The 21,745-nt window shown below is 37.0% G+C and overlaps 1 protein-coding gene across 1 annotated transcript in view; it reads left to right on the forward strand.

The window, feature by feature from the left end:
• Window positions 1-21,745, forward strand: part of SPPL3 (signal peptide peptidase like 3) — a 115,852-nt gene that overhangs the window by 77,359 nt on the left and 16,748 nt on the right. Inside the window, exon 3 of the mRNA XM_061169216.1 lies at window positions 17,751-17,839. Coding sequence (XP_061025199.1) covers window positions 17,751-17,839 — 89 coding nt within the window. The remainder of the gene's footprint in view (window positions 1-17,750; window positions 17,840-21,745) is intronic.

Raw genomic sequence — 21,745 nt, forward strand, 5'->3', positions numbered from 1 at the left:
TGTGATAAAGATAAGTACATTTTTTTTTCTGGAAAAAAAAAATCTGACTGCCTTTAATCTTTCCTCCTCCTCCTCCTCCTCTTAATTTCTGTTCGTCAGTAGTGATGTTCCCTCTTCCATTTTCTATTTTAGTCATTTATGTCTTCTGTCTTTTTTTTCTTTGTTAGTCTAGCTAAAGGTTTGTCAATTTTGTTCACCTTTTCAAAGAACCAACTTTTGATTTCATTGATTTTTCTTTTTCTTTTTTCTATTTTCGCTTTTCATTGATTTCCACTCCAATCTATCATTTCCTTCTTTCGGCTTGCTTTGAGTTTATTTATGCTTCTTTTTCTAAATCCTTAAGGTAGAAGCTCAAGTTACTGATTTGAAACCTTTCTTCTTTTTTAACACAGGCATTTAAAGCTATAAATTTCCCTCTAAACACTGCTTTAACTGCAACCCATAAATTTTGTTATGTTGTATTTTCATTTCATTCAATTCAAGATATTTTTCCTGGTGATTTTTTTCTTTGACCTATGGGTTCTTTCTAAGTGTGTTACTTACTTTCCTAATAATTGGAATATGTCAAAATTCTCTCTGTTATTTAAAAGAATTTCAACAGCTTCACTTCTGCTGTGCTCAGAGACATACTTTTTATGGCTTCAATCCTTTTAAATATTTGCGACTTGTTTTATGGCCTAGCGTATGATGTGTCCTGGAGAATGTTCCATATGCAGTTGGAAAAATCAACCTACAACAGAGTGTTGAGAGCAGGGAGTGATATTATCTGGTTTGTGTTTTAGAAAGGTTGGTCTAGGTTCTGTATGGGAAATAGATTGTTGAGTAAGAAGGAAGAATGAAATAAGGGAAACCTGGGAGACTGCTGCCCTGGTATAGGCAAAAAATGATGGTGCTTTAACTAAGCTAATAATGGTGGAGTGAGATATCAGTGGATTTAGGACAGGATTGCTGATGGAATGGATATAGTGTGTGAGAGAGAAGAGTCAAGGGTGACTCCAAGGTTTATGGCCTGAAACAGCTGGACCCAGTGATGGTGCCATTTTTGAGATGGGAAGCTCTGTAAGAAAAGCAGATTTTTCATGGAAACTTGATACACAAAGCAGACACAATTTGTTAAGAGACTGATATTGGTTCTAGTTTGGCTCTTCCCACTGTTTAATTTGGAGCAAGTAACTTAACCTCTGTGAACCCATATCTTGAAAGTTGTTATTTCATTAATTATGAGTATTATAACTATAATTTATAACAATAGTGGCATAGTGTTAACTATATTCTGACTTGTAATGCACTCTCTCTTTAAGCTTTCCAGAGTGATTTGTAAGTGTATTGTTTTAGTAGTGCTTAACCAAATAGTTTTACAACAAATTTTCACATCTCTTTCTAAGTACTTAATAAACAAACCATACTGAAATTACTGTTTTGATAGGTCAAAACTTGTCAAATATTGTAGTTCAACTGATAGTTTCTTTTTACTCATTGACCTGTGATCACGTGGGGGCTTTTAGGAATGTCTCTTATCAAAAATATCTCTTTGTGGTAACAAAACAAAAATTGCAGTAGTCAGTGAGTTAAAACTGGTAGCAGGGTAATTTCCTTGATTCTTGCTTTAATGTAAACAAGGGATAGCTAGATGAGGAACTGACCTGTTACTTATTTGGATGTGGATTCCTTGATGAAAATACTTAAGGGAGTTCTTCATTAAGACACAGCCAGTTTGGTACCTTAGGGTGCTGAATGATGCTTCCCAATCTATCTTGCTCTCTGACTTCTACCATTTCTACCAGTTTAGACGCCTCTCAATTGTTGTGAGTGACTTCTTTTTCTTACTCTGAGGGGATTGGGTAGAGATGTATGATTTTTATTGGCTATTATAATTTTTTTTTTACTTAGACCTTGACTATATTAAAGAAACCTGATGAAGAAAATAGCTAACATTTTACTGAACATTTATGTACCAAGTACAGTGCTAAGTGCTTTACATAAAGTCTCATTAATCCTCACGTCAATTCAACAGGATAGGTACTGTTATTCCCATTGTATAAATGAGGAAACTAGGGCCCAGAAATGTCAAGTAGCTTACCCAAGTAATAAGTGATGGAGCTGGGATTCAAACTCAAGCAGTACTTTACTGCTGCTGGCTATTGAGAACAATAATAAAATTTTAAATATGAAGCAAATAAATTGATCTGGTAGTAAAGTCAGAAGGAATGAGAAGCTTTCTTAAAAACCCCTTTTTTGGTGATTTTTTTTCTTCAGCAGTGGTTCTCAGACCTTATTGTGCATAAAAATCACCTGGGGAAGATTGTTCAGTCGGCTTAGGATGGAGGCCCAGCACCTCATTCAGGTGACCTACACAACACACTTTGATAAACTCTTACCTAACACTAAGTTGTTGGTTCTTCATTGCTGGTAGCATTTTACGGACCCATTCACTGATATGTTATTTACCTTTTACAACTCTGTTGAAGTTCTCCTGAAGTTCTCAGAGTTTCCCTTTTTGCTAAATCAAAAAAGTTTCCCCTCAATCCTCATCCTTGATAAGCCTTGATGGTTTACCACCACTTACCTATTGCAAATTTCTCCTCCCTTGGCTTCCATGATTCACTTTCATGCTCCATTCCATATAGGTCATGCACAAAAAAATCCTTCTTGAATTTGTTTAGCCCTGTCCCTATTGCCCCTCCAAATGCCCAGCCAGATATTAATATGTTCTTATCTCCTCTGATTTGGGACCATAAAAATATATTATTTGCTCACTTAAATTATTCCATTTTATTTGTTTAGAGCTGGGATGACATGGAGAAAATCATAAAATACAGGATAAAAGATTTGTGAATTGTACTGGTTATTTACCCCCAGGCTTTCACATTTCAAAGTACAGAGGGGAAAACTGTGCCAAATAAAATGAGATTCTAAAGCCCAAAACAAATCCTTGATTTAGGAACCCTTAACGTTCGCCATCCCTTGGCTGAGCTTTGCTAGCTGGACTTCCTATATTACTTAAAGATGACACCTGTCTCTCCTTAATCTTTCCAGCTGCTCGGGGAAAAAAATAGCATAATTACTCATCTAATATGTATGTCCCCAAAGCCTTTGACAAATCAACAGGAGAACATTAATGGAGGGGAGAGGGGAGGAGAAGGGGACTGTCCTGATGGGCATATGGACCCAAGAATCACAATGTGAGGATGGTTTAGAATTTCTTAGACAGCTTATTACTGTCAAGACACTTAAGTTCTGTCCCATCAGGAATCATAGACAAAAGAATAACAGGTTGGAAGTAGATGTAGGGACTTCCCTGGTGGCGCAGTGGTTAAGAGTCCGCCTGCCAATGCAGGGGACACGGGTTCGAGCCCTGGTCTGGGAAGATCCCACATGCCACGGAGCAACTAAGCCCATGCACCACAACTACTGAGCCTGCGCTCTAGAGCCTGCGAACCACAACTACTGAGCCGGCGTGCCACAGCTACTGAAGCCCGCGTGTCTAGAGCCCGTGCTCCGCAACAAGAGAAGCCACCACAATGAGAAGCCTGCGCACCGCAACGAAGAGTAGCCCCCCCTCGCCACAAGGAGAGAAAGCCCACACGCAGCAACGAAGACCCAATGCAGCCAAAAATAAATTAATTAATGAAATAAATTTTAAAAAATGAAGTAGATGTAAAAGGAAATCAAAAGGAAGATACACTTTATGATCAATAGACAAATAGATAATATATAATACATATATCTCTGTATATGTGAAGTTGCTATATAAAGGAATAATGGAACTTTTATAGAGTAACTACTACCTTTTTTTTAAGGCAAGCACCTACCTGTGCTTTCTTTAATGGTGAGGATAGTTTATTTGCTTATACCCAAACCTACTTTAGGAAGACAATGTCATCAGGTTAATAAGACCGCAGAGATGATAAGAAATGCACTTTATATGATTGTGTTGCCCTTCATACTAAATGCATGTAATTAAGTTAGATCAGGTTAACCAAAATAAGTCTGACTGTGGTTCACAAATGTCATGATGTGTTTATCACACACTGATGTGTGATATGCTTATCTTTTGAATTGTTCTTTTTGCCCTCTCATAACCTGTCCTACTTTAAGAAAACATACAGAAATCTGAATTTATTAGATAATGTAGGGAATGGTTATGTACATTGTAATGTATATGGACAAGTTCCTTGATATATTTAACAGTTTTATCAGTTCCTTTTTCAATGTTCCATTTATAAAAACCACTGTAACTTTTCTAGGAACACACATTTAGCGTAAAGCCAAGTTCAGCCATATAGTGTTTACCTTGACCAAGTGAATTCTCCCCTTCATTGTCCTTGCTTCCAAAACTGAAATGATCAAAAAACATGGTACTCTTAAATTAAAATATTAAAATAAAAAAGTTCAATTTGCCTTTCTCCTCCAATATTCACAGTTGTACTCCGTTATCAGAATTCAAACATGAACAAGTATAACTTTCAGTAGATGTGTTCTCAGCTCCATTTTGCTTCCTGCAATTGTTTATTTTTGCTCTGCCCTGTCCAAAAGGATTTCAGACCATTTATTAAGTTTTACAAGTTGTGATGAGATAAGGTAAATTAAAATGGGGCCAAAGAAAAGTATGGGTGGAGACAAAGTAGAGCCAAAAATAAGTCTAAAAATGTATACCATATTGGCCAGCACCCTTACTACTGGTGGTCCACCGACACCACAGTAAGCTTTCTAGCAGCCAACTTTCAGAAGAAAGAAAAAAACTTTACAATGTCCTTGAATAAAAAGAACCCAGTTGTTCAGGTGAATTGCAGTTATTCTTGGTCTTAAGATCAGACAGACCTTTATCCCAAAGACCCTCAGAAAGAGGATGCAACATTGAATTTCATAGCATTCATAAGAGGCATTCATTGTTTGTTGAATGAATTATAGTACCCTTCAATATAAGCTGGTAGCATTTTGTGAAAATAGATTTCAGCAAAAGCAATTTCGCCGAAACTGGGGGAGACAGAGCCAGCAGCAGAAAGCTGTGGTCTAGATTGCTAGCTTACTGTGGTCTAATGTTACATTGTACAATACCTGGAGAAATTAATGGGTTATTAATTCTTCAACTGATTATTCCTGAATATTGATTTCTTGATAAATGTGGGCAGTGGTCCAGATGTGTACTCCGTGGCTGGCTGAATACAGACCTCTTTGTCTTAACAGTTCTTACAGCACATTTGCATTTTTATCACAACCAAGGAACGTAAAATGGCCTAACTATAAGCCCATATTTCCCCTTGTCCTCAGCAAGCAGTGGAAGTTCTCATGGGCCTAGGACTTTCTCAGAAAACCCTATATAATCCAGTCTAGTACCTAAAGATACTGATAGTTGATTTCCTAAAGTTCTGTTCCTTACAACTGAATTAGTTTTAGCCTGAAAAAAATCTGAAGCAAATATAACCAGATCTCTACCTCAGCCACAATAAAACCTTATTAAAGCACTCAGAGAATGTTAAACTATTTCCTGATGTACTGTCTGTGATAAACTAAAGCACTTAGAGAATTAAAGCACTCAGAGAATGTTAAACTACTTCCTGATGTACTGTCTGTGATAAACTACTTGTTAAATGTACATCAGAGTGACCAAAAAATGCACCCTGGGGTTTATACTTATACATCAACTTAAATTTGAACAATGTTGATCAGTTGTCATTCTTTCTGACACTACTTATCTAGCAGGCTCAGTTGTCGGTTATACCGCACCCATCAAGATCAAACCATATCATCTGCTTGTAAAAGGTTGCTTTTCTTACTGTTTCTCTCTAATAAGGCAGGATATATGCAATTCATCCAAAAATAATGTCAGATCAAGTTAACCCAAGGAGAAATAGTCTTAGCTTTTTTTCTTGTTGTTTTTAAATGAAAAGGAGTTGTATGTATTGATGTGGCAAGATAATCTTGGCATACTACTGAATAAAAATTAACTTGTGAGATGACATATTAAGCCTCATTTTTTTAAAAGGCAAAATATATACCAAACATATATATCTCTGGAGATAGGGATTATAGGAGTCTTTTGTTTTGTACCATTCTCTATTGTTTGAGTTTTTAAATAATCATATATATTACTTTTTCAGAAAAAAATATAGAAGTTTGGTTGTTTTGTAAGGGGAGATGATACAGCCAGGGCAGAGTGGTATAATAAGAACCTTGGTTTCCTTACTATAGGGATAATAATAGAGCATCTCTGTATAGTTTGCTAGGGCTACCATAACAAAGTACCACAGACTGGGTGACTTAAACAGCAGAAATTTACTTCCTCCCAGTTCTGGAGGCTAGAAGTCCAAGATTGAGGTATTGGCAGAGTTGGTTTCATTCTGAAATGGCTTATAGATGACCATCTTCACATGTAGATGGTGCCCTTCCTGTGGTCTTTTCTCTGTGTGTGCATGTGTCTAGTGTATCTGTCTCTCTCTCTGTCTTAATCTCCTCTTCTTATAAGGACAGCAGTCACATTGGATTAGGGTCCACCTTAACAACCCCATTTTAATTTAATTACCTTTCTGAAGGCTCTGTCTCCAAATGCAGTCACATTTTTAATTATAGTTATTCTATGAATCAAAAGAAATATTGACTACAAAGCTCCTAGCCTAGTGCCTGACAGTATAAGCTCAATAAAGGTTAACTATTAAAAATATTTTAATCCACGGCTGCATAGTCAGAAGACCATCTCTTCTACTTGGATTCTTAGTAGTAGGTTCTTAATGTAGGTCTATATGAGCATCGATAATTAGAAATTTGTCTGCCTCCTACAACTTGACACCCGTAACTATTTCCTGTTTAGTCATAGTTGGTGAAAAGACAAATTGAAAATAGCAAATAATATGCTATAATTTAGATGGCCTTTTCCGTAATGGTAAATGGTTGTCTGTGATGGAACAGCCATAGCTCAAGTCTTTCTGTTACTATTTAAACATTGATTTCAGTAAACTAGACCTGCTGTTTGCTAAGCAGATAGCTAAGATACAATCTGGATGGAATATCTAGTAATAACATTATGATGTATAAATATCATATTGTATGTTATTGCATAGTAATAACAATAGGGTTGTGATGGCAGGGGTGGGGGGATTGAAGGGTAGTCTTCTATGAAGATGGAACAAACTGTTCTAGGTCCAGCCAAGCAATTTCATATCTGTAGAGTTAATAAAGATTACCAAGTAAGTTGGGATAAAGACGCATAATTCACAGTGGTCCCTGGATAGCTCAGGAGGCAGGGTCTTCTACAAAGGCTCTATTTAACAGCTTAAGTTTGCTGTCAGCTATGCAGTGTGGGTAACCATTACTAGACCCCAGTCATAGAAGCCTGGGATCTGCTAAACTTAGGTCCAGGATGTCATTTTATAAAGCTGGAATGCATGTGTCTTCCATGTTTGAGCAAATATATGGGGCCTCACAACCTCATTTAGCCAGATTTCTGTTTTGTGTAATAGTGACCCATGGTAGTATATTCCATATGTACAAGAAGTTAGGTAGGTACATAGAAGATATTTTTAAATACCCAAATCAAACTTCTGGAGATGAAGACAACAATGTCTGAAATCAAAAATACATAGGGTTAGATTAACAGCAATTAGACATTACAGAAGAAAAGATTAATGAACTTGAAGACACAGCAATAAAAACTATCCAAAGAGAACTAGAGAAGAAAAAAATAATTTTTTTAATGAAAAGTGTCATTGAGCTATCGTTGGACATCAAAGAGCAATCTCCAGTGGCCTAATATGGTAATTGGAGTCCCTGAAGGGAAGAGAAGAAAGAGGGGGACTGAAAAAGGCTTGAAGAATGAATGGCCAAAATTTTTCCAAACTTGAAGAAAACTATAACCCACAGATTCAGTAAACCCATAGCACAAGAACCATGAAGAAAACTACACCAAGGCACATCATAATCAAATTGCTCAAAACCAGTGATTAAAAAAATCCAAAAAGCAGCCGAGGGGGTGAGGGGATGAGAGGTGGGAGGGAATCCGATTTCTCACTGAAAACAACATAAGTGAGAAGACAGTGGAACAACAGCTTTAAAGTACAGAAAGAAAAACTGTCAACATAGAATTTGATGGCAAATGTATCTTCCAAAAGAAAAGGCAAAATAAAGATGTTTTAAGACACACAAAACCTGAAAGAATTCTTCACCAACCAACTTGCACCACAAGAAGTGTTAAAGGAAGTACTTCAAGCAGATTAAAAGTGGTACCAGTTGGAAGTCTGGGTCTACACAAAGGAATGAAGATCACCAGAAATGACGCCTACATGGGAACTCCCTGGCAGTCCAGTGGTTAGGGCTCGCTCGGTGCTTTCACTGCTCTGGCCTGGGTTCAGTCCCTGGCCAGGGAACTAAGATCCTGCAAGCCGTGCAGGATGTAGCAAAAAAAAAAAAAGAAAAGAAAAAGAAATGGTGACTACAGTGATAAATATAAAAGGGTTTTTTTCCCTTATTATTTAAAACTCCTTAAAAGATAATTGTATAAACAAAAATAATAATATAGTATGGCGTTCATAGCATAACATGTAAAAATAAAATGCATGGTAATAATAGTACAAAGGTTGAGGGGGAATAAATGTAAACTGTTATCAGGTTTTAATACTATATATGCAGTACTGCCATATAACTTGAAGGTAGGCTGTGCTGATTAAGATGTATACTATAAACTGTACAACAGCCACTAAAACAAAAGAGCAGAGACTTCCAGCTAATAAGACACCAGAGGAAATAAAACAGAATCATAAAAAATACTGTGTTAATCCAAAAGAGGGCAGGTAAAGGGGAGCAACAACAGAAGAGATAGGACAAACATGATAGTCTCAGACCTAATCGTAACAATAGTCACATTAAATGAAGTTGGCCTAAAAACTCCAGTTAGAAGACAGCAGTTGTCAGATTGAATTAAAAAGCAAGATCCAATTACATGATGCTTACAAAAAACACACTATAGATATAAAGCCAGAAAAAGAATTTAAAGTAAAAGGTTGGGAGAAGATACACCTTATACTCATCAAAAGAAAGCTGGAGTGGCTATATTGATGTCAGACAAAGCAACTTTCAGAGCAAGGAATATTACCACAGACAAAAAACCTTATTTCATAATGATAAAGGGGTCAGTTAAGCAACAAGACATAATAATCCTTAATGTTTGTGCATCTAATAGGAGATTTTCAAAATACATGAAGCAAAAACTGATATAACTTCAAGGAAAAAAATAAAACAAATCCACAAATGTAGCTGAAGATTTTAGTACCTCTCTCTCAGTAATCGATAGAACAAAGTAGTCAGAAAATCAGTAAAGATATAGTGGCTTAAACAGTATTCTCAACCAGCTTGACCTGATTGACATTTATAGAACACTCCATTCAACAGTGGAATACACATTCTTCTCAAGTGCATGTGGAACATTTACCAAGATAGAATGTATTTTGGGACATAAAAAAAAGTCTCAGTAAATGGATTCAAGGCATACAAAGTATGATCTCTGATCTCTATTAGTCAGCTGGGGCTGCCATAACAAAATACCACTGATTGGGTGACTTAAACAACAGAAATTTGTTTTCTTAAGTTCTGGAGGCTGGAAATCCAAGGTGAGGGTGCCAGCATGGGTGGGTTCCGGTGAGCATTCTCTTCCTGGCTTGCAGATGGCCCGCTTCTTACTGTGTGCTCACATACATGGTCTTCAGTGTGTGCATGCTCCAGGAGAGAGAAGGAGAGAGCGTGAGAGCGCGCACGCAAACTCTCTGCTTTCTCTTCTTAGGATACTAATCCCATCGTGAGGGCCCCTCCCTCAGGACCTCAGCAGAATTACCTCCCAAAGGCCCCATCACCAGATACCATCCATCACATTGAGGGTTAGGGCTTCAACAAATGAACTTTGTGGGGGACACGAACATTCAGTTCCTAACAAGTCACTATTGAATTGAGCAGAAAGAGCTCTGGAAAATTCCTAGATGTTTGGAAACAAAAATAACACACTTCCATGTATCAAATAAGAAATCAAGAAGGAAATTAGAAAATACTTTGAATTAAAAGAAAGTGAAAACACAACACACCAAATTTATGGAATGCTGCAAAAGCAATACTTAGGGAACTGTAGCTCCAAATGCCTGGATTAGAATAGAGCAAAAAGTATCAATGATCTAAGCTTTTACCTTTCTTAATAAACTAGAAAAAAGGAGCAGATGAAACCCAATTCAGTAGACAAAAGGAAAGAATAAAGATCAAAGCCAAAGTAAATCAAATAGATTTCCTCTACTGGAGAAAAATCAGTGAAACTAAAAGCTGATTTTTTTAAAGAATCAATAAAATTGGTAACCCTCTAGCCAGACTAATCTGGGGAAAAAAAGAGAAGACACAAACCTAATATCAGGGGTAAGAGAGGTGATATTACTAGAGCCTACAGATATTAAAAGGATAATAAGGGACTACTATAAACAACTTTATGCCAATAAATTTGACGACCTAGATGAAACGGACAAATTTTTTGAATGGTACAATCTACCAAAGCTCACTCAAGAAGAAATAGGTAGGGCTTCCCTGGTGGCACAGTGGTTGAGAATCCGCCTGCCAATGCAGGGGACACGGGTTCGAGCCCTGGTCCGGAAAGATCCCACATGCCACGGAGCAACTAAGCCCGTGCACGACAACTACTGAAGCCCGCGTGCCTAGAGCCCATGCTCCACAACAAGAGAAGCCACTGCAATGAGAAGCCCACACACCGCAACGAAGAGTAGCCCCCGCTGGCCACAACTAGAGAAAAGCCTGCGCACAGCGATGAAGACCTAATGCAGCCAAAAATAAATTAATTAATTAAAAAAAAAAAAAGAAGAAATAGGTAACCCAAATAGCCCTATACTTATTAAAGAAATTGAAAATTGCCAGACTGTTTTCCAAAGTGGCTGCACCAGTTTACATTTCCCACCAGCAACGTGTGATGGTTTCAGTTTTACAGCCTTCCTAACACTTGATTATTATCTGACTTTTTGGTTACAGCCATCCTAGTGGGTACGAAGTGGTACCTCATTGTGGTTTTGATTTGTATTTCCCTGATGACTAGTGTTGTTAAGAACTTTTCACTAAGCTCTGCCCACCAAAGCAACAGCCAGCTCTACCCATCACCAGTCCCTCCCATCAGGAAACTTGCACAAGCCTCTTAGATAGCCTCATCCACCAGAGGGCAGACAGCAGAAGCAAGAAAAACTACAGTCCTGCAGCCTGTGGAACAAAAACCACATTCACAGAAAGATAGACAAGATGAAAAGGCAGAGGGCTATGTACCAGATGAAGGAACAAGATAAAACCCCAGAAAAACAACTAAATGAAGTGCAGATAGACAACCTTCCAGAAAAAATATTCAGAATAATGATAGTGAAGATGATCCAGGACCTTGGAAAAAGAACGGAGGCAAAGATCGAGAAGGTGCAAGAAATGTTTAACAAAGATCTAGAAGAATTAAAGAACAAACAAACAGATGAACAACACAATAACTGAAATGAAAAATACACTAGAAGGAATCAATAACAGAATAACTGAGGCAGAAGAACAGATAAGTGACCTGGAAGACAGAATGCTGGAATTCACTGCTGTGGAACAGACTAAAGAAAAAAGAATGAAAAGAAATGAAGACAGCCTAAGAGACCTCTGGGACAACATTAAACGCAACAACATTCACATTATAGGGGTCCCAGAAGGAGAAGAGGGAAAGGACCTGAGAAAATATTTCAAGAGATTATAGTCGAAAACTTCCCTAACATGGGAAAGGAAATAGCCACCCAAGTCCAGGAAGCGCAGAGAGTCCCATACAGGATAAACCCAAGGAGAAACACGCTGAGACATGTAGTAATCAAATTGGCAAAAATTAAAGACAAAGAAAAATTATTGAAAGCAGCAAGGGAAAAATGACAAATAACATACAAGGGAACTCCCATAAGGTTAACAGCTGATTTCTCAGCAGAAACTCTACAAGCCAGAAGGGAGTGGCATTATATACTTAAAGTGATGAAAGGGAAGAACCTACAACCAAGATTACTCTACCCGGCAAGGATCTCATTTAGATTTGATGGAGAAATCAAAAGCTTTACAGACAAGCAAAAGCTAAGAGAATTCAGCACCACCAAACCAGCTCTACAACAAATGCTAAAGGAACTTCTCTAAGTGGGAAACACAAGAGAAGAAAAGGACCTACCAAAACAAACCCAAAACAATTAAGAAAATGGTCATAGGAACTTACATATCAATAATTACCTTAAACGAGAATGGATTAAACGCTCCAGCCAAAAGACACAGGCTTGCTGAATGGATACAAAAACAAGACCCATATATATGCTGTCTACAAGAGACCCACTTCAGACCTAGGGACACATTCAGACTGAAAGTGAGGGGATGGAAAAAGATATTCCATGCAAATGCACATCAAAAGAAGGCTGGAGTAGCAATACTCATATCAGATAAAATAGACTTTAAAATAAAGAATGTTACAAGAGACAAGGAAGGACACTACATAATGATCAAGGGATCAATCCAAGAAGAAGATATAACAATTATAAATATATATGCACCCAACGTAGGAGCACCTCAATACATAAGGCAACTGCTAACAGCTATAAAAGAGGAAATTGACAGTAACACAATAATAGTGGGGGACTTAACACCTCACTTACACCAATGGACAGATCATCCAAACAGAAAATTAACAAGGAAACACAAGCTTTAAATGACACAATAGACCAGATAGATTTAATTGATATTTATAGGACATTCCATCCAAAAACAGCAGATTACACTTTCTTCTCAAGTGCTCATGGAACATTCTCCAGGATAGATCACATCTTGGGTCACAAATCAAGCCTCAGTAAATTTAAGAAAATGGAAATCATATCAAGCATCTTTTCTGACCACAGTGCTATGAGATTAGAAATCAATTACAGGGGAAAAACCGTAAAAAACACAAACACATGGAGGCTAAACAATACGTTACTAAATAACCAAGAGATCACTGAAGAAATCAAAGAGGAAATCAAAAAATACCTAGAGACAAATGACAATGAAAACACGACGATCCAAAAACTGTGGGATGCAGCAAAAGCAGTTCTAAGAGGGAAGTTTATAGCTATTCAAGCCTACCTCAAGAAACAAGAAAAACCTCGAATAAACAATCTAACGTTACACCTAAAGGAACTAGAGAAAGAAGAACAAACAAAACCCAAAGTTAGCAGAAGGAAAGAAATCATAAAGATCAGAGTGGAAATAAATGAAATAGAAACAAAGAAAACAATAGCAAAGATCAATAAAACTAAAAGCTGGTTCATTGAGAAGATAAACAAAATTGATAAACCATTAGCCAGACTCATCAAGAAAAAGAGGGAGAGGACTCAAATCAATAAAATCAGAAATGAAAAAGAAGTTCCAACAGACACCGCAGAAATACAAAGCATCCTAAGAGACTACTACAAGCAACTCTGTGCCAATAAAATGGACAACCTGGAAGAAATGGACAAATTCTTAGAAAGGTATAACCTTCCAAGACTGAACCAGGAAGAAACAGAAAATATGAACAGACCAATCACAAGTAATGAAATTGAAACTGTGGTTAAAAATCTTCCAACAAACAAAAGTCCAGGACCAGATGGCTTCGCAGGTGAATTCTATCAAACATTTAGAGAAGAGCTAACAGCCATCCTTCTCAAACTCTTCCAAAAAATTGCAGAGGAAGGAACACTCCCAAACTCATTCTATGAGGCCACCATCACCCTGACACCAAAACCAGACAAAGATACTACAAAAAAAGAAAATTACAGACCAATATCACTGATGAATATAGATGCAAAAATCCTCAACAAAATACTAGCAAACAGAATCCAACAACACATTAAAAGGATCATACACCATGATCAAGTGGGATTTATCCCAGGGATGCAAGGATTCTTCAATATACGCAAATCAATCAATGTGATACACCATATTAACAAATTGAAGAATAAAAACCATATGATCATCTCAATAGATGTAGAAAAAGCTTTTGACAAAATGCAACACCCATTTATGATAAAAACCCTCCAGAAAGTGGGCATAGAGGGAACCTACCTCAACATAATAAAGGCCATATACGACAAACCCACAGCAAACATCATTCTCAATGGTGAAAAACTGAAAGCATTTCCTCTAAGATCAGGAACGAGACAAGGATGTCCACTCTCACCACTATTATTCAACATAGTTTTGGAAGTCGTAGCCATGGCAATCAGAGAAGAAAAAGAAATAAAAGGAATACAAATTGAAAAAAAAGAAGTAAAACTGTCACTGTTTGCAGATGGCATGATACTATACATAGAGAATCCTAAAGATGCCATCAGAAAACTACTAGAGCTGATCAGTAAATTTGGTAAAGTTGCAGATACAAAATTAATGCACAGAAATCTCTTGCATTCCTATACACTAATGATGAAAAATCTGAAAGAGGAATTAAGGAAACACTCCCATTTACCATTGCAACAAAAAGAATAAAATACCTAGGAGCAAACCTACCTAGGGAGACAAAAGACCTGTATGCAGAAAACTATAAGACACTGTTGAAAGAAATTAAAGATGATACCAACAGATGTAGAGAAATACCATGTTCTTGGATTGGAAGAATCAGTATTGTGAAAATGACTATACTACCCCAAGCAATCTACAGATTCAATGCAATCCCTATCAAATTACCAATGGCATTTTTTACGTAACTAGAACAAAAAATCTTAAAATTTGTATGGAGACACAAAAGACCCCGAATAGCCAAAGCAGTCTTGAGGGATAAAACGGAGCTGGAGGAATCAGACTCCCTGACTTCAGACTGTACTACAAAGCTACAGTAATCAAGACAATATGGTACTGGCACAAAAACAGAAATGTAGATCAATGGAACAGGATAGAAAGCCCAGAGATAAACCCATGCACCTATGGTCAACTAATCTATGACAAAGGAGGCAAGGATATACAATGGAGAAAAGACAGTCTCTTCAATAAGTGGTGCTGGGAAAACTGGACAGCTACATGTAAAAAGAATGAAATTAGAACACTCCCTAACACCATACACAAAAATAAACTCAAAATGGATTTGAGACCTAAATGTAAGACCAGACACTATAAAACTCTTAGAGGAAAACATAGGAAGAACACTCACTCTTTGACATAAATCACAGCAAGATGTTTTTTGATCCACCTCCTAGAGTAATGGAAATAAAAACGAAAATAAACAAATGGGACCTAATGAAACTTAAAAGCTTTTGCAAAGCAAAGGAAACTACAAACAAGACGAAAAGAGACAACCCTTAGAATGGGAAAAAATATTTGCAAACGAATCAACGGATAAAGGATTAATCTCCAAAATATATAAACAGCTCATGCAGCTCAATATTAAAGAAACAAACAACCCAATCCAAAAATGGGCAGACCTAAATAGACATTTTTCCAAAGAGGACATACAGCTGGCCAAGAAGCACATGAAAAGCTGCTCAACATCACTAATTATTAGAGAAATGCAAATCAAAACTACAATGAGGTATCACCTCACACCAGTTAGAATGGGCATCATCAGAAAATTTACAAACAACCAATGCTGGAGAGGGTGTGGAGAAAAGGGAACCCTCTTGCACTGTTGGTGGGAATGTATATTGATACAGCCACTGTGGAGAACAGTATGGAGGTTCCTTTAAAAACTAAAAATAGAATTACCATATGACCCAGCAATCCCACTACTGGGCATATACCCAGAGAAAACCATAATTCAAAGAGACACATGCACCCCAATGTTCATTGCTGCGCTATTTACAATAGCCATGTCATGGAAGCAACCTAAATGCCCATCGACAGACGAATGGATAAAGAAGATGTGGTACATATATACAATGGAATATTACTCAGCCATAAAAAGGAACGAAATTGGGTCATTTGTAGAGACGTGGATGAATCTAGAGACTGTCATACAGAGTGAAGTAAGTCAGAAAGAGAAAAACAAATATCGTATATTAACGCATATATGTGGAACCTAGAAAAATGGTACAGATGAATTGGTTTGCAGGGCAGAAATAGAGACGTAGATGTAGAGAACAAACGTATGGACACCAAGGGGGGAAAGCAGCAGGGGGTGGGGATGGTGGTGTGCTGAATTGGGAGATTGGGATTGACATATATACACTGATGTGTGTAAAATGGATGACTAATAAGAACCTGCTGTATAAGAAAATAAATAAAATTCAAAAAAAAGAAAGGAAAAGCAAGATGCAGAAAAGTGTGAATAATATGACCCTGTTTTTGTAAAACTAACAGCAATAAAAATATTTCATGTACATGTATATATGTGTAAAAAACAAAAAAAAAGATCTTTTCATGTGCTCATTGGCCATTTGCTTATCTTCTTTGGAGAAATATTTATTCAGAGTCTGCCCACTTTTTAATTGGGTTGTCTTTTTATTATTGCATTGGAGGAGTTCTTTCTATATTCTAAATGTAAGGCCCTTATCAGATACACAATAGCACGTATTTTCTCCCATCCTTTGGGGTTGTGTTTTCATTTTTTTGAAAGTGTTCTTTGCAGCACACAAGGTTTTAATTTTGATGAAGTCCAATTTATCAAATTTTCACTTGTGTGTTTGATGTCATATGTAAGAATCCACTGCCAAATCCAAGGTCACAAAGATTTTGTCTAAAGTTTTATAGTTTTAGCTCTCCAATTATTTAAATTTAAATTAATTAAAATGAAATAAAATGTAGAATTCAGTTCTTCAGTTGTGCTCCCACATTTCAAGTGTTCACGTGGCTAATATCTACTAAATAGGTCAGTGCAGGTACAGAACATTTCCACCATCACAGGAAGTTTGGACGCACCAACACTTTAAAGGAACGCAGTAGTAGAAAATGAGCTAAGGACTTGAACAGTTAGTTCACAAAAAGAGAAATGGGCAAGCTCAGGTACATAAAATTGTTTAATAGTTAAAGAATTCTAAATGAGGACAGAGACAGCATTTTTAGTCCCCCAGATTGACTGTGTCTACTTCCTTCAGGTCTTGACTCAGAAATCACACCAGTGTGGCCTTCCCTTGCCTACCCTGTTTAAAATTTCAGATCTACCCTCTCCATTTCCTGCCTTTTCTCCTTAGCTCTTACCATTAGCATACCCTGTATTTAACTTATTTTTCTTGTTTATTGTCAGTCTCCCCCCTCTTCGAATGTAAAATCCATGAGAGCCTATTTTACTCACTATTTATTGTCTCTCCAATACCTTGAATATTCCCAGATATAGCAAAAACTCAAATCCATGTTGTTGAATGAGAGCTGGCAAGGTGTAGAGAAACAAGTGCTCTTATACACTGTTCTCAGAGAGTGAATTGGTCCACCCTTTTTGGAAGCAATTGTGTGGTATGTAAAAGTCTCAAAATTGTGCTTGCCTTTTGACCCAATATTTCTCCTTCTAGGTATTTAGCATAAGGAAGTAATTAAAGAGGTGCACAGAAATATGGCTGGAATATTCAGCCACAATGGAATGCTTTTACCTGCAGTCAGGAAAACTCTTGAACTGACACTGTAAGGAATGTAGATTGTTTTTTTAAATGTGGCATCAAGAAGTGTTTTGCAGAGCTGTTCAAAAGAGATCTTCCTTTCTTTCCTAATGCTTTAGCATTTAAAAGTATGTCTCATTACTGACTTTTCTGGTCTGCTTCTTAAGTAAAACTAAAACTTACCTATACAATTTTTTCCCACAGGTCCCTTAATATGGACTTTGAAAATCAAGATAAGGAGAAAGACAGTAACAGTTCTTCTGGGTCTTTCAATGGCAACAGCACCAATAATAGTAAGGCATTTTATGACAATTAGCTTTCTACATGTAGTTGTCTTAATTTGATTCTTTCTATAACCCCAGTAGATAATTTACTGGGTTCAAGGATTATGTTTGGTATAATAATAAAATTAAATCTGTATGGTATAATTTGTTAAAGTCTTATGTTCTGAACCTGAACTGTGGATTTCTTGTGTACTGCTTTTAATTCATGCCTAGAAGCTTGCTGCCGAGATTCTTTATTTTCTTTTTTAAAATAAATTTATTTATTTTACTTTATTTATTTATTGTTTTTGGCTGCGTTTTGTCTTCGTTGCTGCGCGCGGGCTTTCTCTAGTTGCGGCGAGTGGGGGCTACTCTTTGTTGCGGAGCGTGGGCTCTAGGCACGCAGGCTTCAGTAGTTGTGGCTCACGGGCTCTAGAGCACAGGCTCAGCAGTTGTGGCACACGGGCTTAGGTGCTCCGCAGCATGTGGGATCTTCCCGGACCAGGGCTTGAACCTGTGTCCCCTGCATTGGCAGGTGGATTCCCAACCACTGCGCCACCAGGGAAGCTCTCTTTATTTTCTTAAAGACGAGCAGGATAGATGGGTATCTGCCTGCTTATAACTTCACTTAAATCCTTTGATGAGGTTGATAATTTTGTAGGTGTCGATCATAAATTCATTTAGTGATTCTTAAAGATAGCTACTTGAAGTACTTGTAAAACTATTGTATCTTTTCTGATACTTAAGATTTTAAAGAATATTTGCTTTGAAAAAACAGAAGTGTGCTATATGGCAAGTATTCAGCAGCATTATTCATCATAGCCAAAAAGTAGAAGCAACTCAAAGATCAATAAACTAGTTAATGGATAAACAAAATGGTATGTCCATACAATGGAATACTGTTCAGCATTAAAAAAAATTAATTACTGAAATATGCTCCAACATAGATGAACCTCAAAACACTGTTAAGGGCTTCCCTGGTGGCGCAGTGGTTAAGAATTGCCCGCACACCGCAACTAGAGAAAGCCCGCACACAGCAGCGAAGACCCAACGCAACCAAAAATAAAATTAATTAATTTAAAAAAAAATTGTTAAGTAAAAAAAGCCAGATAGAAAAACTACATATTGTATGAGTCTATTTATATGAAATTTCCAAAAGGCAACTGTATAGAGACAGAAAACAGATTCATGGTTGCCTGGGGCAAGGGATTGGAAGGAGAATTAACAGTAAGCTGGCATGAGGGATCTTCTTGAGGTGATGAAGATATTCTAAAACTAGATTATAGTGATGGTTTCACACTTGGTAAACTTACAAAAAAAAAGTATTGAATTACACACTTAAACTGGGTAAATTTTATGGTATGTAAATTGTACTAGAAAATTGGTAATGCTTATTATAGAAAGAGAACTGAATTGGAAGTAAGGAGACTTGATTTGATAATACTAAGAGATTGATATTGGGTACCTACCATGCACTTGGCATTTATTAGATATTTTGAAAGATGCGAAAGTACAAAAGCTGGTACTCAAGCCGTCACGTAGGCAGTGTGGCCAAAATACTTCCCAAGGTGTTAATAAAGTGCTAAGACAGAGCAAATACCACTTTCCACACTATACCTAGAGCACGTACTTTTTCTCATGGACCCTTACCATAGCCTCAGAATCCTTCTGAACAAGCATCTACTATCAATGCATCAGAGTAAGCACCAGAGGGAAGTCATTTTGACATCCATGTACAAGGAGAATAAAGAGAAAGGCAAGCCAAGGTGAGCAACAGTGGGTCAAGTTAGTAAGGGACTCTCCTGGAGAAAGTGAATTTGACATGAAACAGTGAACTTGGATTGCTGGAGAAGAAGTTTCTCCAGGTGGGAAGAGCATATAATACAGGCACAGAGGCGGAGAATAAGCGTGACTTGTAGGACAAATCAAAGTCACCGCCTAATAGGGAGGAAAGACTGGAGATCTAATATAAAGTTTAATAGAATATTGATGGAGGATCTTAGAAACTAAATTGAAAAGAGATCACTTAATATCTATTTCATTTTCTCTAGTTATTATAATACCCCATCAACTAAATTATACTTGCCCAATTTTCACTGAGTTAAATGTGTTTCATTGTCCCCAGCAATGTAAAGTGGACAGGACAAATACAGTAAGTAGAATCATTTAAATATAATGAGCCTTTTCTTAAACTTATGACACAGATCCTTATATTAAGTAAAATACCATACCAGTAACTTCACAGGAACCAGGTAAAACCCAGTGTCAGTATCCAATTTTAGGGTTAAATTATTACATAGCAGCTTACCTTCTATCAATAGTTTAAACCAAATCACTTCACACACTTGAAACTCCTTTAAATTCCTGTGTTATATAGCATATATACAAATGATGTACTTAAAACAGATTACAAATCTGTTGTGCATTGCATCACATAAACCTAAAAGAAATCAATAGTATGTATCTAAGTACCATTTTATCCTCAAATAAATAAATGGTTAAGTCAGTCCATGCAGTGGAAGGAATTTACCTGGTAACATCAGTTTTGTATTTCTCATTGTTAATCAGCATCTAAAGAGTAGTTGGTGGTTGTTTAATGGTAATTTCCTTAAATCTACCTCCTGTGTTGTGCTAAAATTATCCTCAACAAAAGTATTTCTTCAGTGCCTAATCTGGGCCATGGATACCAAAAAGGATAAGCACAGACCAGGACAGGATGCAGTCCACTTCCACATAATCAGGAAAAACTTAATGAAAGAAATGGCCATTGCAGAGAAGGCCAGTACTTGATTATGGAATATGGTATCATTCCAGTTTGAAGGGGTGGCATGGAAAATGGGATGCAGTCATCAAAAATCAAAGAAATAATAATAGCCAGAAAAATGAACAGAAACATGAGATGGTGTAGGTGCTGAGGAGATTGAAATGCTTAACAATGAAGATTAACAATGAAGAAGAATTGGGGGGAGTTCTAAGAAAAGGAGGGTATGACTTTAGTGTTAAGATTTTGCCAAGTGTTATGAACTAATTAATGAAGGAGAAAGAGTAGATGGAGGTTTTTTAAAAGTTGCAGTTGCCTACTCCCAAAATACGAATCAAGGAATTTGTGAAAAAGACATGAAAATTAGTGAACTACAGCTACGTATAACAGCGTGGATGTTTCTAACAATGTTGAATGAAAGAAGCCAGACACAAAAAAATACATACTGCATAATTCAATGTATATAGTAAGTTCAGAAAACAGGCAAAATAAATATTAGTATTTTAGGATGCATGCTTGGTAGAAAACATAAAGCAAATAAAAAGTACCGTAAAAGCCAGGATATAATAGTAGTTACCTTTGGGGGAAAGAGAAAGAGCAGTGATTGTGAGGGACACAAGAAAGACTTTTGGCCTTGGCAAGGTTCTGTTTCTTGACCTGGGTGGTATTAGCCATGTGATGATTCACTGAACTCTACATCTTTGTTTCATGTACTTTTCTGTAGTGTGTTATGTTTTACAGTAAAAACAGTTAGGAAGTGGAGGGGAGGGAGTTCCTTCCAGGTCCTCTCTGATTTTCCCTAACCTTGTCCTAACTCCTGTCTTATCCCTGAATCTGCCCCAGGAAACCTATATAGAAATTTCCCCCTTCTGGCACACCAGTCCTTCATCTAATTAGCATTAAGAGGGTTTAAAAAAAAAACAAAAAAACCCCAACCCCCCCCCCACCTCCAATTATCTGATATCTTGAAGTTCTTTACTAGGCTTCCCCTATAATTTATTTGAACTGTGAAGATTGATGGAGATGTACTGTTAGAATTCTCTTCATTAATAGAGACACACATCTTAATCTCCCCACCTAGACTGCAAACCCCATAAGCTCTGGAAATGAGTTTAAAAAAAAAAATCCCTTGCTTCTCTCATGGAGGTGCAAAATCAGTAACTTTCATAAACAGT

This window comes from Eubalaena glacialis, chromosome 15 (genome assembly GCF_028564815.1).
Source record: "Eubalaena glacialis isolate mEubGla1 chromosome 15, mEubGla1.1.hap2.+ XY, whole genome shotgun sequence".
NCBI lineage: Eukaryota > Metazoa > Chordata > Mammalia > Artiodactyla > Balaenidae > Eubalaena > Eubalaena glacialis.